This window comes from Esox lucius, chromosome 24, assembly GCF_011004845.1.
Source record: "Esox lucius isolate fEsoLuc1 chromosome 24, fEsoLuc1.pri, whole genome shotgun sequence".
NCBI classification, from domain to species: domain Eukaryota; kingdom Metazoa; phylum Chordata; class Actinopteri; order Esociformes; family Esocidae; genus Esox; species Esox lucius.
The window spans coordinates 9,062,239-9,078,725 of NC_047592.1; the positions used below are offsets into that span (position 1 = coordinate 9,062,239).

A 16,487-nucleotide genomic window follows, 5' to 3' on the forward strand; every position below is an offset into this window, starting at 1 on the left:
GTGTCCCTAGAATAGTCCACGTCCCTGTCTTGAACAGCCCATAACTCTCTACCACTGGCTCTTAAGCCACCATTCCCATTACTTTTAAATGCCTGCTGTGATTTAAGTCCATTGTTCTGGAAGAGCTCTTGCTGTGTGGTTCAGTTGCAACAATAAGCTTCCAGGACTGTTCCTGCTGCCTAGTGACTCATCATTCAGAGTGTCCCTTTTCTTTTTTCTCATTGTGTGTTTTTCTCATCCACCGCCGGCCGCCCCGAAACCCGTGAATTTGTCAGCTTCCTAATGGCGAAAATGAGGCAGGGAGAATTAGGTGAGACGATCCAGAATCCTAAGTAGAGGGGGAACAGAGAAGAATCACAGCTCCACCCGGTGGCGGGTGGCGGTATTGCTTCGCTGCAATTGTGGGCCTGGAAGAGGTTTGCTGAGGGCGTCTCGGAGCGGCGGGGACGGTCCCTGGGGTGTGTGGATGATGGGCAGGCAAGGACGTCCCCGTTGACCTCTCATTATGGAAGAGGGTCCCCTAAACACATAGAGAGTCGGGGGAACCCATCTCCCCTCCTGCCTCTCCCACCTCCTCTCAGTGGCTCTGACATAATGAGATAATATCATGGACGTTTGCAGACTTCAGGCACTGGTGACCACGCTGCAATAGTCCATGCCTGCGTCTCTGAATAGAAAGACTGGCACAGCTGGGAAGCCAAACTGACTTTGACCCGCTGTCGTTCTTCAAAGGCCTGAAGGGGCGCCCTGCAAACTGGTGCTATTTCCCAGCCGTCGACGTTTCAAATCCATTGCCCTCCGTCTGTCATTTCAGGTGCTGTCAGTGTTCCCTCGCGGCCCGCCTTTGACTTCGGGGGATTATTAGCGAGCCGGGTGAGCCATGAGACGGGGGAATTTGGGTCCGTCGTGGTTTCTTCATTTTCTACATGGCTTTCCGTGTTTTGGCCGTGTTTTACCGCCGAAGAGCTGGGGCTGCGTCACTGGGATGTTCTTTGATTTGCCACTCGCATTCAGTTGGAGGTTTCAAACCGCGGAGACGGCCGTTTCACGAGAAAGCCGTCGACCACCTGACGCACATACAACCCACTGTACGCAGCCCGTCTTTGCTCACAACAGTAGACATGGGCGGCTCTCCTCAAACATGCTCTCACATGTTTTTGCCAGCCTGTGGGAGAACACTGAATACCCTTGATTGTTCCCGTACACGTGGGGAGTTAAGATGTCTCGCGATCATTAGGAAGACGCCCTCCAAGCCCCGTGTGCTCGCCTACTGAAAATTGTGTTTTTGATTATAGTGCCCTCCCTAACGCAGATGGGCGGAGAGGCTGAGCATTGAGGTGATTCTGCCAATATCTCTCTGCCTCTCTCTGCCTCTCTCGGTTTGTACAGTATATCGCTCCCTCTCTTTCTGTCCCTCTGTTTCTCTCTCCCTCGCTCCCTCTCTCCGTCTCTCCTGTCTTCAGTCAATTCGTTCCCCTCAGAGCGGTTAAATTCATTGTGTTATCTATGTCAGCTTTCTTTGGGGAACGTGCTATTTCATGTTTGCCAAAAGGCTATATTTCTGTGGCATGCAAAGCACAGAAAAACAGCTGTCAATTTACAAGTTAAGAGAACCGAGCTCGTACTTTAATGATTAAGTAATTAAGTTCCTCAGTAATTAAGTTTGCTAATTAGTCATGAAACACCCCCCCCCCTCACCTGGATGCCTAAATCTTAGTTGGCTCCAACTGAAAGGAAAAATAAAATAGACAGCAGGCACGAGGCCCTCTGTTGACTGACTTTGAAGGCACGTGCAAAGCGAGCGTTGCTAGAGAGCTGGGAGCCGTCCTCGGTGTCTGTACCATAGGTCTCATCCCGAGACATCTGACTGAAAGGGGGTGACGCCGCCGTGGGCCGCCTACGCCAAGCCCCTCCCCCAATGCCGGAGATGTATCTGTGTGAGGGTGTGAAGTCTCTGGGATGCAGAGCATAGCTTAGGGAGTGAGCAGAGACGGCTTCCTTTCAGCCCCTCGATCTGAGTTAGCAGCCAGAGTCCTTGTCTGTGAACTGGGGAGGAGGCTTAGCACACGGCTGGGGAGCGGGACATTTGAACTGTTGAACATCTTCCCCCGATTCTCTCTCTCTCTCTCTCTCTCTCTCTCTCCCTCTCCATCTGTCATTTTCTTTCTCTCTTTCCTTCTTTTACATTCCTTCATTCTCTCGTAGTTTTCCGTATTCCCTGTGTAACCCTCAAGCACCCTGTGACCCGGCCTTTCTTCACATAATTACACCTCGGTTTCAGACACTGGATTAATTGCGGGATCAAAACAGCTTTGTTTTGTTCTTAAGTGCTGAGAACTCTGGGAGTTCAGCACCTTCAACACTCTTTGATGTGCTGCAGACAGGGCATACAATGTCCACTCTATCCACTGTATACACACACACACACACACACAAACACACGCGCGTGCGCGCACACACACGCACACACTCCAGATAGCTGGAAAACTGCTAGCTGTCCTCATGCATGGCACTAGGAATGACTGAATCAGTCCATAAAGAGGCAAAAGTATAACCCTTTGCCACAGTCAATAATGGAGCTTCTTGAATTTCCTTCTGCAGCTCCTCTTGTTTTTCTTTCTCTCGCAGTTAGGCACCATGGCTCTAACAGCTGCAATTATGCCCCTCTCCCTCCCTCTCTCTCTCTCTCCCTCTCCCTCTCCCTCTCTCTCTCTCTCCCCCTCACTCCCACTCTCCCTGCCTCTCTCGTCCTCCTCCATCCCTTCCGGCCCCAAACCTCCATCAACCCCACACGGAAGCCTCTGGAATTCCCGAACAGTTGTCAGATAGATTCCTCTTCCCTCTCCCGCCCTGCGTCTCCTCCGCCCGCTCGTCACTGGTCACCTAGCAACCGGCCCGTCCTCTGGCTGTGGTTCCATCCTGTTTCCGCCCTGCGGTACCCCTCAGCGCCACAACGCCCCGTCGCCCCGTGTCCCTGAAGACCAGCGCGGCTCTCAGTAATGTTGTATTTCCACCGGCCACAACTAATCAACGGCTAGCGGAGCCGCCGACCGCCTCCCACGCATACCAATGAGGCCAAAGAAAGACCATGACCGCCGGGGCGTATCAGAGCTGAGTCCGGTCAGGTTTGCACTAAAGGCTCTTCAGATGGTGTTGTGGCAACATTAGCCCATGTATAATGGCCGTATGGTATCACCCCGTTAGTTCACCTCTTCGACCGAGGGCGCCGCATGTACGCCGCAAGTCGTCGTAAGGCGTCGGATGCGCAGTGCCCCAGCGGTGGCCGGGAGGGATTCGGGAACGGCGATGCGGGGCTAACGGTTGAGGCCGGGCCGGGTGACATGGTGTGCGGCGCGCGACGGGTGGACGAAACGGCGTGCGTCCGAGCAGCCGTCAGGCCCCTGATAGACTGTTGCCAGTTCTCCGGTAGAGGAGAGGGCGGACTCCGAGTGGGGTTTGACTGACATTTAGCTCATGCCCGTTTATGATAATGAGGTTGAACTCGAGCCGTCATCCGCAATCTATTTGCATAGCCATTTGTGAGCAATTCTGTTGTTGGAATGATTGTGAGCGAATGCAAGTGGATCACAAGTGTGCGCGCGTGCGTGTTCGGTGTGTGTGTGTGTGTGTGTGTGCGTGCGTGCGTGTTTCTCATACATTAACATCTGCACCCATTCCCACTCTGATAGAGCACTCGTTTACCACTAACAGCTTTGTCAGTGACTTTCATGTTTATTCATGTCCTCGTTTTGCATCTTACAGCTATTTTAACCAGACCTATAATTACAGTACAAATCCATGGACCATCAGAGCACACTTGCTCAGGTTGCATTATGGAGATACACAGAGGGGGGAAAGAGAGAAAAGAGACAGAGAAAGAGAGAGGAAGTACAGAGTACAGAGGTATGATTACTCTGAGAGGGAGAACTGAAGGGAAACATCTACTTAGGTACTATTAGCTCTGATTTTCTTTTGTGACCACACGCACAAACAGCCCCAATTGGTTGCCTGGCTTTTTTTTTTTCTTCCTCTGGGAAAAATTGCACTGACTCTTCTATTTTCACCAGGAGCTATTCTTTCACTGTTCATGACTGGGAGCCCAGACCGCGGTGGTGGGATTGGGCCTGCGGGCAGAGGACTAGCAGGGCATCAAGGAGAGGATTGGAAGCAGGACTAACCATCGGCTAGAAAGACTCAGCCAGCCCTAAACCCACAGCTGCCGAAAAAGGACAGATCCTCTCCCTCCGTGGAGCGCGCAAAACACACACAGCGTTGACACACGGGCCTGTGTGCAGCTGTCCTCAAGCCATATGTACAGTTCAAAAGGGTTTTTACATATAAAGGTCTCTATGTGGGAGGGCTTATAAGGGCCCTTACCTGGGCCTGCAACCTGAAGGTGACGTACCGTCAGCCTGTGCAACATGGCCCAGACTTGCCAAAATCGGTATTGCGCGCACACTCACACACACACACACGCACTCACACACAAACACACACACACGCACGCACGCATCTACACACTCCGGCATTGCTAGTGGTCCTTTCTCAAGTGACCCCCTCCAACGACAGTACATTCAGGGCTTTGCTGTTGGTCCCTGTGTAACCATCTGCATGACCATTTCAATATGAGTTCTGCATGCAGTCTCTCTTCAAGGAGTAGTATTCTAATCATTATTCTACTCTACAAAACCCATTACGCTCTCAGCGGCCTCAGGTCTAATAAAAAATACTTGCCATTCATTCCAGCCAATATGATCCCCCCCCCCCCCCCTTTTTTATCACGGACTATTACTGGCTAAATTGGAAGTTTATATGAGAACGGTCATCAATCTTACAGCTCTCTTGTTCTCTGTCATAAATCCGACTCGGCTCCCGTTGCGTTGGACCCAGGCGCCGGCTGCCGACCGGTGATCTTTTATTTTTTTTACAGCCGCGCTAAAATATTTATCCAGGTTGTGGTAGCGGTGATGGCTGAACTATGTCCACTGTGTCAGGTATGTAAAGATCAAATCGTCCCGCGGCCTCGCCACTGCACCCAGTCACACCGTCATCTCGTTTTCTTCTAGGCCTTTGGCGTTTGGCTGCTTTTCCCCGGGCTGTTGACTGGGGAGGACATGCAGCGATTCTACTCTCTCCTTCCGCAAGCGGTGACGCTATGCTGATTGGTCCTTCGCAGTTTCTTCCCTACATTCATAATGCACGGGGGAGGGAACAAGCAGCTGGCGCCGTGGGAGGGTCTGAGGCGGCGCTTTACGAAAGTTATTTGTCTGCGCCTCGTTGTTTACAAGATTAGGAGTTTTATACCCGATCAGCAAACAATGGCTGTCGCAGCCTCCTACCAAGCTCCCTGTCCCACATGAGTCTATTACAGGCTGGGAAGGCGATGTCTGAAGGCTGTGAATTTGCGGAGGCCTTGTCGAATGCTACAGTATATACCCCATGGCAGGCTTTGAAGGAGGCCGAGCTGGGCTGGGTGAGGGCGTGGTGTTTATCGGTCTGAGAAGGAGACAGTTCTTCAGTCATTTTCTTCTTCAGTTTCTTTCTCATTCTCGTTTGCTGTCTCCCTGTCCTTCGAAATACTTTATTTCAGTCTTTTTCCCACTGTTTTTCTCCATTCTCGGTCTACGGGTTCATAAAACATTAAACAAATCTCACATTGTTTCAGAAGGTGTTGTTTTACCTACAGGCTTTAGTCGAATCAGGGTGTTACCATTCATTCCAGTCATCTTGACTTCAGTCTGACTTCTTTTCCACATCCCTGTTTTTTTTGTCTGTTCTGAGATCATCAGCAGATTTGTATTTCTCATATGTCTCTCAACTTTCCCTGCATGTAAGAACTTCTTAAAGATCTGTGATAAGTTTTAAGATTCAGACATCAAACGCCACGTGATCTGAAACACGTGATACCAAAAAACTTGTCTCACACAAAAGTAGATTGCTCACATAATTACTATTTGTCCCTGAGATAAAGACACAAAGTCATTGTCACCTTCATAGACAGTCATGTGTCTAACTTATGAAACCATTGTTTCATAACACTGCACCCTTTTGAAGCCTTATCACATTATCACTTTGTGTTTTAGTGGAATTTAAGTCTGTGCTGTTGAGGCAGCGTGGAATACAGTGGGTATGCACATTTCACACCCACTATTCAATTGTATTCACTTAATTAATGAACTATCATGATCATAGTTAGTGGCAGAAGACAACACTGCTAAACGTGACCCAGATCAACCAGTGGGCGACCATCTTGCTTTTTTTTCTCTAACCCTGGCACTGTGGAACGCAGATATGTGGCTCCCACTTATTCACTCCCACACAGACACAAGCAAAGTTATCTGCTGGGCACAAAGAGTTGCGTCACACCCTCAACACAACAGGGTGTGTAATTGAACCCAAGCATGAACACACACACACACACACACACACATGGGGAGACACGAGGCACTTCCTGAATGGTGTGTGATTCCTCTAGCCTTGTGTCAGATGAGACATGGTTGTGAGGATGAATGTGACTATTGATGCAGAGGTACGTCTGCTCTTTGTAAAGGACTGACACGACATCGTCAAACTAGCGTCTCATGGCAACTTGTTAATTCAAGTGTGGCTGAATACTTTTGGTGCCATTAAAAATTCATTGTGAGGAAAACAGACTTGTTATTTATCAAGTGCATATACATAAATAGTCAACATGTTTCACAGTGTCCTCTTGGTGTGTGTTTCTTTCTCTAGGAGCGTGGCATATGCACCTTTGTTGTTTTGACAGTGAACCTGAATAACTTAATATCTCTCTCTTTCTCTCAGGAGGCAGACTCAAAGATGGTGCATGTTTAAAATGTCTTTAAATCCCTCGTTATGTTTTCCGTTCTTTCTTGCTCGAACAGATGCAACAAATATAATTTTGGTTTTGTTTGTTTTATACCCACTTGAAATGTAACCTCCGTAACCTCTATACTGCTATACTCAGTCTCAACCATTTTAACTGTTTTGATCATTTACATTTTGCTATGTTTTTTCTGGCTTCTCCATACTCCCTAACTGGCACCAGACCTTGAGAAAAGTTTGCTTAGGAAAACATAACCAGCCAAGCATTCGGAATATGATTGGCCACACCCCTGCAATGGAACACCGATTCTAATGGAAGTTGTCACTCCCACAAGCCACGCCCACTGCCAAGACTAGCCAATCAGAAGTGATTACTAATACAACTGAACTGCTTTTCCTTCATTCCCTTCCCCACTCAAAAACAAGCCCCACCCCTAACTTGCCCCAACCCCTCTATGTGAAAATTGATTTGCTAACTCTTGTCTTTTTACTAACAAAAAGCTTCAGAATTCTCCAATATATCATTTATTTTGTGATTTGGTTTTCCTTTACCTTTTAATTTTAACAACTAACATTGTCTCATTCACGGAATGTGAGTCATCTGTAGTTTTTTCCAACTTAACTCTCGTACTTACTAACAAATATAATGTTATTGTTTTATCTCTTATTTTTGGACAACCCTTTAACACAAAAAGACAAACTTTTTAACCAATTAATTTCTTTATTTCTTTATTTGGATGATTTTTTTTTATGATACTTAAAAAAAAGCAAAGAAAACAAAATCCATTTTATTTGGTTTTGGACATTTTAAGGATTAATCGGTTGGTTTCGTCACCTACTTTTAAATGAAACTGTTTTTTTCTTCTCTCAAGAAGGCGAAATCTCTTTTTTTTTTTTTTTTTTCATTTAAAAAAAAAAACGTATTTTCTAGAAGTGTCCTACACTGAGTTTACGGTTTGTCATTCTTTTTTGTTTTTCTTTCTCCTCCCCCTGTTTTCTCCTGAAGCACGCAGGCATTGGACACGCTATGGTAAACAAACTGCATTACATGGTAGATATCATCCTAATTGTCTTATACGTTGGTTTGCCCTGGGTTTCCGTTACCTCTTTCTATTGCGTTTGCTCTTACTGAAAATACAAACCTCCATCGATTCCAAGGTAGCTAAAACCTATTCACCTATTCTATTTGTCTTTGTTTTACTTCTTTATGTCGGTTACTGCTTTTCTTCGCCATTCAAAACTCCTCCCTTCCTCCAAAAAAAAAATATCCTATCCACTGAAAGAGGTCTATCTTAAAAGTATTTGTATAATTTAGAATTTTCCCTTTTTTTTTTTTTTTTTCTCAAACACTATCCGTATGAAGAAATAAAGAATTATTTTTGAGGAAAGATCATTTCTGAATTGACTATGACAAAACCTACCCTAAAAAGTTATGATTCACTTCAGTTTTTCCCCTATTTTGTTTTCAACAAGTGTACTTAAAGTGAACGTGCACAGTGGACTCCATTAAAAGAGAAATCCCCTACTTTTACAACTCCAGTGGCAGGTAGTGTGAACCAGAGGCATTTGGATGGTATTCTAACATGTTCAGTACTCAATGCGCTATATCTTAAGTATTAGACAGTTGGAATATTAGTCAATTTCAGGAGACCATAAAATTCTTAAAATGTATGCAAATGCATTGTGAGAAATAAGAAGAAGCTGGTTACCTTGTGAATAGGGATGTGCATGTTCCGTATTTTGCCGGACAGTGTAAGCGGAGGCAGGTTTGAGTGAATGCCTTTTACTGCGTAGTGGTTAGAGATGTGGACCTGTGTTTGATCCTCGCCATGGACCAAACAAATTAGGCATTAGGGTGTACAAGGCAGACTAGAACTTCACAGCTACATTATAGTAAGCCTAAAGTAAAACTCTTGATGGTTATATTGTGATGGACAAACTGCACTGACAAGGATATTGCTCTCTATTCAACTGTCATTGTTTTCTAAAGAAACGAACCAGCCATGGAGTGATTGGAGTCATTGTATTCATTATTGGTACTGTATAGCTAGACTTAAACATAGCTGTCTGCAAGTTTCAGTAGCTACGTTATAGTAAAACTATATAGTAAAACTGTTTATGGTTATACTGCGATGGACAAACTTCACCAGCGATGAACATATTGCTCTTGTTTTTTATTTACATAGTGTAGTTTACATGGCGTAGTGATTAGCTATTCAACTGTCATTGTTTTCTGAAGAAAAGAACCAGCCATGGAGTGATTGGTGTCATTGTTTTCATTATAGGTGCTGTATAGCTATTAGCTGGTAATCTATCGTCATCTTTTTCTAATGTACCGTGTTGAATGCAGTGTAGGGATCCTGTTATACCTGTTGTTGGTTTGGATGTTAACTAATGTAGGGAACTAGTTTCGAGAACCGTGGCGTTTCGACTACTTGGTTTGACAGTGCAAGAGTTGAACAGACACCACATCTCTACACACGTATCACGTGCACCCACAACCACAGTTTAAATGTAGTGTAGTGGTTAAAGACACAGTCTGTCACATAGTAAACCGCAGATCGAATCCAGCCTGGGCAACAACATTCATCCATTCGAATGGTGGCCCGGCAGAACTAGGTTTGCCTGGTTCTTTGTCTTGTTCGTTGTTCAATGCTACTAAGGGAGTCGCTCCAGAAGGGTATACTTTTACATGTTTTACATTAGCAGTTCTGTTATTTTACAGTATTTCTATGCTGTAGTGAAAACGACTCAGTAACAACCACTTGTTTATTACCAAAAATTAGCGGACTTTATGATCCTGCGTAAAGCACATACATTATATACTTTAGATATTTTTCACACTAATTGCACCAAGTAGTCTATGTTATATTCAATTAAACTAGAAAATGTTAACTGATTGGAAGCCACAGCCCTCCGCTGTGGAATATAAAGAAAATAGGAAATGATGTTCTGATTTGTCTTTTCTAGTAGCAGTAGTTGGTTAATGTTTTACTTCCTGCCACTGGATTTGCAAAGATCAATTAAAACATGAGATCTGTGCATAGCTCATAAGGATATCTCTTAGAACGTCTCCACTGTGTCCGATTTACTGTCTCCATCACTAACACTATCTCCGTTGCCTCTGAGTTAACTGGCCTCACCCCTTGCATGGAAGACTCCTTTATCGTTTGGTTGTTGTTTTTTGATAAACCAGTTACATTAAGCATACATGTGTATGTATATATCCTGGCTATTATATATACATACATATATCAATTGTTATAATAGTATACGTATGGCCAAAAGCTATCTAGCCACCCCCTGTTATTTTAGGGTTTTTTTGTTTTTTGGATTAACTTTGTTTTTCTTTTATAACTTACTAAAACAAATAATATGACCTCACTCCTTACCTTGCTGGAAAAAGAAAAGAAAAAGGACAAAAATAAGGAGGGGAATGGCTTTTCATTTTCTAGGTGGCTAGAGGAATGTTTCCTACTTGACCCTGAGTGAGCCGTTACTACTGCATCTTGTGGACAGGAAGTTGAACAGGAAGCAGTCAATCTGGGATAAGATAGAGAAAATAGATCATGCCTTAGGGCATTGTTATTCTAGCCAGTTATGGGATTCATAACTACTGTCAACTGCCCTATCAATCAAACATTACTGTAGGCATATGTCCAAATTCCCATTCCCACAATGGGCACTGTACATTTTGTTCCTATAGTGAAAGTATTTGTAGGAACATGCACAGGGTGTAATTAAAACTGGCACCTGCTAGTTTTCTGCATATGCACATAAATAGATGGTGTGGGAGGTATAATCAAGGGATACATTTACCTAATTGAAGAATGTCAATGTCACATTCACTCCTCTAACAAGCGTTGAAAATGGGAGCCCTCTTCCTTCACTTAGATTTTCCAGTTCTTTAAAACCCTCTCCATATTCCATTGACTGTATACATTTGTGATCGTCACATTGGTTTGGTCCCTCATCGTACAGTATCCTTCCTTTCAGTTTGGATCATGCACCCTCTTTGCATGCTGTTTTTTTTCTGGCTAGTGTCATAGCCACCTGCAACCTAATATCACAAGTGTGTCTCCGCTGCTCTAGCCCAGTGCGTGCCAGTCTGCACGCATGTCCAGACAGGTGTTATTTCCTTTGGAATTCTTGTCCTAATAGCACTCTTAACCTCACAGCCTTTTTTCCTTTTTCCCATATGTCTGGTGTAGTAGTGGTGCCCTCTGCAATTTTGTTTGGGTTTCCCATTCCCTGTTTACCGTTTTCCGCTCCTCTGAAAGTGGTTTAGTTTGGGTTTTAGTTGGATTGTTGTGTCTGTTGGTCTATGTTTGCTTTGTCTGATGGATCAGTCCCTTAATGTTCCATGTTGTCACCCAGTCATTCAGTGCATGGCTTGCGTCCACCTTATTATCTTGGATGGAATCATTTTGTTTCTAATTAACAAAACAAGCCCTTGTCACAAAAATAACACATACTCTGGTTGGACAAATCAAATTGCAGAGGACATTGAGTCCTTCGAATTGTTTTACTACTACTACTCCTACTACTAAATTTACTAAAAAAAATTTTACTAATACTACTGTTTGAATCAAACCTTTGTTATAACTGTACTAACAACCATTTTTGTGTCTGACTCTCCCTTACTTACTAAAGTACTAACCGATTTCGTTCACCCTCCAACCCAACTCCTTAACTCTGCCCAAACACACCAAAACTAAGGCTCTCCTTTCTCCATCCTTTAACACTTGGGAATGATCTCAAAAGAGTTCCCCCTGCCCCTCATGCGCCTTTTGCGCCCACTTTCGCTTCCCCAAACCCCCCCCCCCCCCACCCCACTAACCCAGGGTTCATAGAATAATTGAAAGAATCAGTTGGAATAATACTCAGAGCCGAGGGCTCCCCGTTGATAGCTGAAGACTTCAGGATCTCTCTCACACCGTGTTCAGTAAGAGCTAGTATTCCAGTCCAGCTGCCAGCCACCTGGAAGATTCCTTGCTGATCGGAAACCCTCTCTCCCTGCTCAAACCTTCACAGCCCTAGTTCCACTTCGGGTCAAAATGAGGTCATCGTGCAATGTTTTTATTTGTTTGTGGACCAGTGAAAACCTTTGTCTCTGGATGATGTCTTTGAGAAGCACTTCATTTGCGCGGGCCCTTAATTCTTTGCTGTTTTGAAATGATTTATAACTGATTACTAACTCTGCTTGAAAAATGTTAATGTGGACTTGATGATGTTTGCCTCCTCTAGCAGTCTAAAACAAAATTTGAAGGTAAGTGGTAAAACAAAAAATTTACTTTAGGAACTGCACTTCAGTCAGGTAAGTTATTTTTGCTGAGATAAGATTGTTACTTTCTGTGATTTGTTGCAAAACTGAAAACATCTTGTGTTTCTCCAACAAACAAACTGTTAGTTTACTGTCAGATACTCAGTGTAGTAAGGCACATGTGTGCTCACTTCTCCAAACAAAGTGTTTCAGACGGGGTCCGAAGCGTTGGGTCTGAGTTCAATGCTGTGCGCCGTTGTGAGCCGAACGGTCAGATAGCTACAACATCGAAGCTTACTGAAGCTTGTTGTGTCTTGCTTTTGAAACCTTGCCAAAGGCATCCTTTTGATTTGGGACCATTTTTGTGACCCTCCACAAGCATAGAGTCTGTGTGTGTGCACAGCGTGTGTGTTTGTGCACGAGCCCACCGTAGATCCATGCAACGCTGCCCCAGTCTGCGGAGGCCCTTGATGTTGACGTGATGAGAGGGTATCCATTAGATGGCGATAGCTCAGTGTCACAGAGCCCAGCACGGTCAGCGAGCCAGTGACACGCTTAGCCAAGCGCACCACAGGCCCCGCTATTAGAGCACGACACTGCGCTCCATCCCCACAGGTCCGCCCTATAGCCGGGCGAACAGCACGACTGGAAATGGAATACCCCGGAATTGACTAAGTGGAGACCTCGCAGTGTCGGGTTACCTGTTGGTGTACATGTACAGTGTTGTGTGGGGCTTGTCGTCCACTGACCCGCATTGGCCCGAATCAATGTGTTTTTCCCAAACGGCAACAGTGTCCACAGATGGATGGGAAAGGCGTAGATGAAAAATAGATAAGACGTTAGACAGGATGCCCGGTAGTGCTTGGCAGTAGTGTGAATATCTGAAGGAGACCCGCGCTGTTTACCCGACAGCAGGTCACGTCATGGCCTTGGTTGCAGCTCCAGCCCTGTGAGTGTAAACAGCTCCTCTCAGGATGTTGGCCTGGATGAGGATCGACACGCAGCAGAGATCGCGTCCTCCCATCAACAGCACTTTGGAGGGATTTGAGTTGGCTGTGTCCATTAAGCAGGGTTAGAACTTGTTTTCTCTCTCTCTCTCTCTGTCTGTCTGTGTGTGTGTGTGGGTGTGTTTGTGTGTGGGTGTGTTTGTGTGTAGTTATGCCTGTGTTCCATTTTTTTTATTTTGGCAGATGCGCACGTGATGGAAGTTAGAGGTGGTCTAAATATTCGTTGTTTTATTGGCACGTTTCGACTAATATATGAAATATATTTCAGTCACACATTAGTCAGTCCACCGATCCCTCCGAGATGAAGTCGTATTTTTACAAGACATTTAGCCGTCATTGCTAGCCAGTTGGTTTCAAACCTAATGGAAACGTATTGCGGTGTGCTGACGTTGTCCTGCCTCCCTCCGAGGCACCTGTTGCTAGGCAACCCACAGCACCTGTCTGGGCAGGCCTGCTCTCCAAGAGAGTAGGCGGGGGAAACGCGCTACCAAAAACATGTGCCAAAAAGGTAAATAAATACTGCCCTTTGACCAACAAAACATCTTTGCCAGAGGTGCGCCTATCAAAGACAATGCAAACTTTCAAATCTTCACATTGTTTTAGTATGATGTGCAGCTGTTGTTTTCTGTTAACATCTGCTAGTTTCTATTTTGACTTAAAGGCGCACCTTTAATGTTGATGTACAGGGATCTGTCGCTCATGTGGAAGATAGGTGAATTAGAAGAAGATTATGCCATGTTCAAAAAAGGTCTCCTTCACGATCAAACTAGTGTTCCTATTTCAGTAGCATAGTCGGGCCGGAGGAAAGTCTTTCACAGCCTCTCACAAAACAGTTGGGTAAGGAATACTGCAATTGAGCATAATTTGACTAATATTAAAGATAGACTGCATAATGTTGATTCCAATGCAACAATAAAATAGAAACTTTTGTGGCACCTTTAAATAATGAATATTTAGGATACCTCAACCACCCATCATGTGCCCATTCGGAATTTCCTGGTCCAACTAAAGTAGACATGTAGATATTTATTTGACTCATTGCAACTCAATCTAAGAGTAAAATAGCAGCGGATATAATAATATTTTGAATCTCAATTGGTTGTAAGTGAAAGCTGTGTGCGATATCTCAGATGGCAGTGCTATATAAAGCGATTGAAAATTCAAAGGTCACTTCCCTTAAAACACTTTTGACTTAAGTTTGACTTTTACCAAAAGCCATGAAATTCGGTACATAGGAACACAAGGAACAAATGTGCCAAAACAACCCATTGTCCTCCACCATTATACATTTTCTGGCATTTTATATGTTGGAAAAATACTTAGTCACTCATCTGGCATCTAATCACTGCTCTGCACCAAAATTGAAGTGCCATGTATGGAAAAGTGCTACCCAATGCAATGTTATTTCAGTGACCAAAAGGAAAATGCCCATTATTGACTCTAACTGACTTTCACTGGGGCCTGGTACTGCCTAAAAACAGTCCTAAGTCATGGTATGTTGATCATTTACAACACCCCATAGTACTTTACTGCTTAAATAACATTTCAATAGTATCAAAATAAATATTCGGTAAGCATCCAAAACAAGGCCTTAGGAAATGCTGTTTGGAGTAAGTTTTAAGCCAGCCATGTCCTCATAGGAGGTTACCGACAGTTTAGAAAGCCATCAATGCTCCGCTCATCAGTGCAGTGATCAGGCCCAGACACTCAACACTGTTTATTACCGTGGCTTTTGTTCTTTTAATAATTTGCCCTACATTCCGTGGATAATCAGGCTGGTTTCACCGAGATCTGCTGCAGTGTCTCGGTTTTATCAGGAATGCTTTTGTGTTATGGGAATCAATTTTGTCGCTATCGGCTTCGTGAATGGTCTGACTACGTGCCGGCGGATGCCGTGTTACTATTATTCTTGTTGGTACAGTTGGTTTGCCGCAAGAAGGAATGAGCTGTCAAAGCACTTTTTAATGTAAATTAAAGATGCCTGGGAACAGCCCTGCGTCCAATACATCAATATGATGTAATTATCTCTAGGCTGACAAGGTGATCTATTTCTCGACATATGTATTACGCTGGTCCAGTGACAACAAGATGGAAACGTTAAGCAGATGCAAATTTCGCAACATCGCTTTCAAGCCAGAAACAAATCATAAATTCATATTCTATCCTTTTATCTGGCTCGTGGGGTAGGCATGCAATTGCTCCAGCCCAGAACGCGCACACGTTCCACTAGTCATCAAATTTTGACAGAAACTGTAGTTGACTAGGTAAAGATGTGTTCTAGCTGAGCTAAAACAAAAGTAGACAAGCGCCGTCCACACATCTGTGACCTGTTTTTACCTGCTTTATCCTTGAGTCCTTCAGTCCTCTCCTCTGCATGTTATCCTTTTATATCACTTATTTTCTGTATGGTACTGTAAATGAATACACGCACCCGCTCAGTTGTACTGAAACAGACCATTTCCTGCCGTCACAAAGCTCAGGATGCACCAATCTATTATGTCTCCATTGCTGTATGACTCCAGTGTGTCCTGATGTATAACAGGATACGTGAGAACATTTCAGTACAATAGCAATGCCAGTTCTCCTTGCCTCCCTAACTCAGTTTCAGCAGGATAACTACATTGAATAGTTGGAAACATTTCTGAATGGTATATATTCCACTTGATATAATTTATTTGAGTAAAATCACAAAACGCCAACACAAAATAATTTGTTTCCACCCAACTAGTTCATTATCTGAATACATTACCTTTGTTGGTCCAGAGCTTTAAAGTACCTGTTCTTACCCAAATACCCTGCTGTGACCCAGTGCATGCTTCCCATTTTAACCATCGCAGAAAGTACGTTGTCAGCTTTTTGTCAGAAATCACTGGTTAAAGAGCAGTGGCTTCTAGCATATTCTACAGCCCTCTATGGCATCGGCATCACTGCAAACAGCACTCGCCTCAATATTGGCTTTGTTGGCTTCTCAACCCGTATTAAGAAAACTGATCATACAGCCATGCAGCTTGCTTCGAGTGCATTCAGTGCAGCCGGACCGGTTCACTGAGCCGGTTTACGCAGCGTAATGGATTGTCCCCTGGCTATGATCTGGATACAATCCTCCCCTGTTGACATACAGGAAGACAGTGGAGTAGGAGTCAATGGAAGCCTCGGCAAAAGCCTGTGTCCCCGATCCGCGTTTCAGCTTAAGCCGCCGTGGCCTGGACACATCCCGTCTCGTGCTGGGTGTTTCCTTTGAAGCGTGTCCCTAAGCCTCTTGCCCTGAGGCCCCTAGTCAAAGTGAAAGCGTCTGGAGGTGTTAGACATTTTCGCAGACCCTTAAGAAACTTGGCTGCATTTGACTGGCGCTTCTATTGTCTAATTGCATCGTTTGTCTCATTTGTCTCTGT

General features: G+C 44.5%; 1 protein-coding gene across 10 annotated transcripts in view; it reads left to right on the forward strand.

Moving 5' to 3' along the window:
• Positions 1–16,487, forward strand: part of nrxn2b (neurexin 2b) — a 638,533-nt gene that overhangs the window by 280,022 nt on the left and 342,024 nt on the right. For 4 of the 10 annotated variants that reach the window (XM_029117448.2, XM_029117457.2, XM_029117453.2 and 1 more), the window contains exon 7: positions 7,832–7,876. The exons of 2 other annotated variants lie outside the window; for them this stretch is intronic. In XM_029117448.2, coding sequence (XP_028973281.1) covers positions 7,832–7,876 — 45 coding nt within the window. The remainder of the gene's footprint in view (positions 1–7,831; positions 7,877–16,487) is intronic. 4 more of the 10 variants (XM_029117449.2, XM_029117454.2, XM_029117452.2 and 1 more) reach the window with 1 other exon arrangement.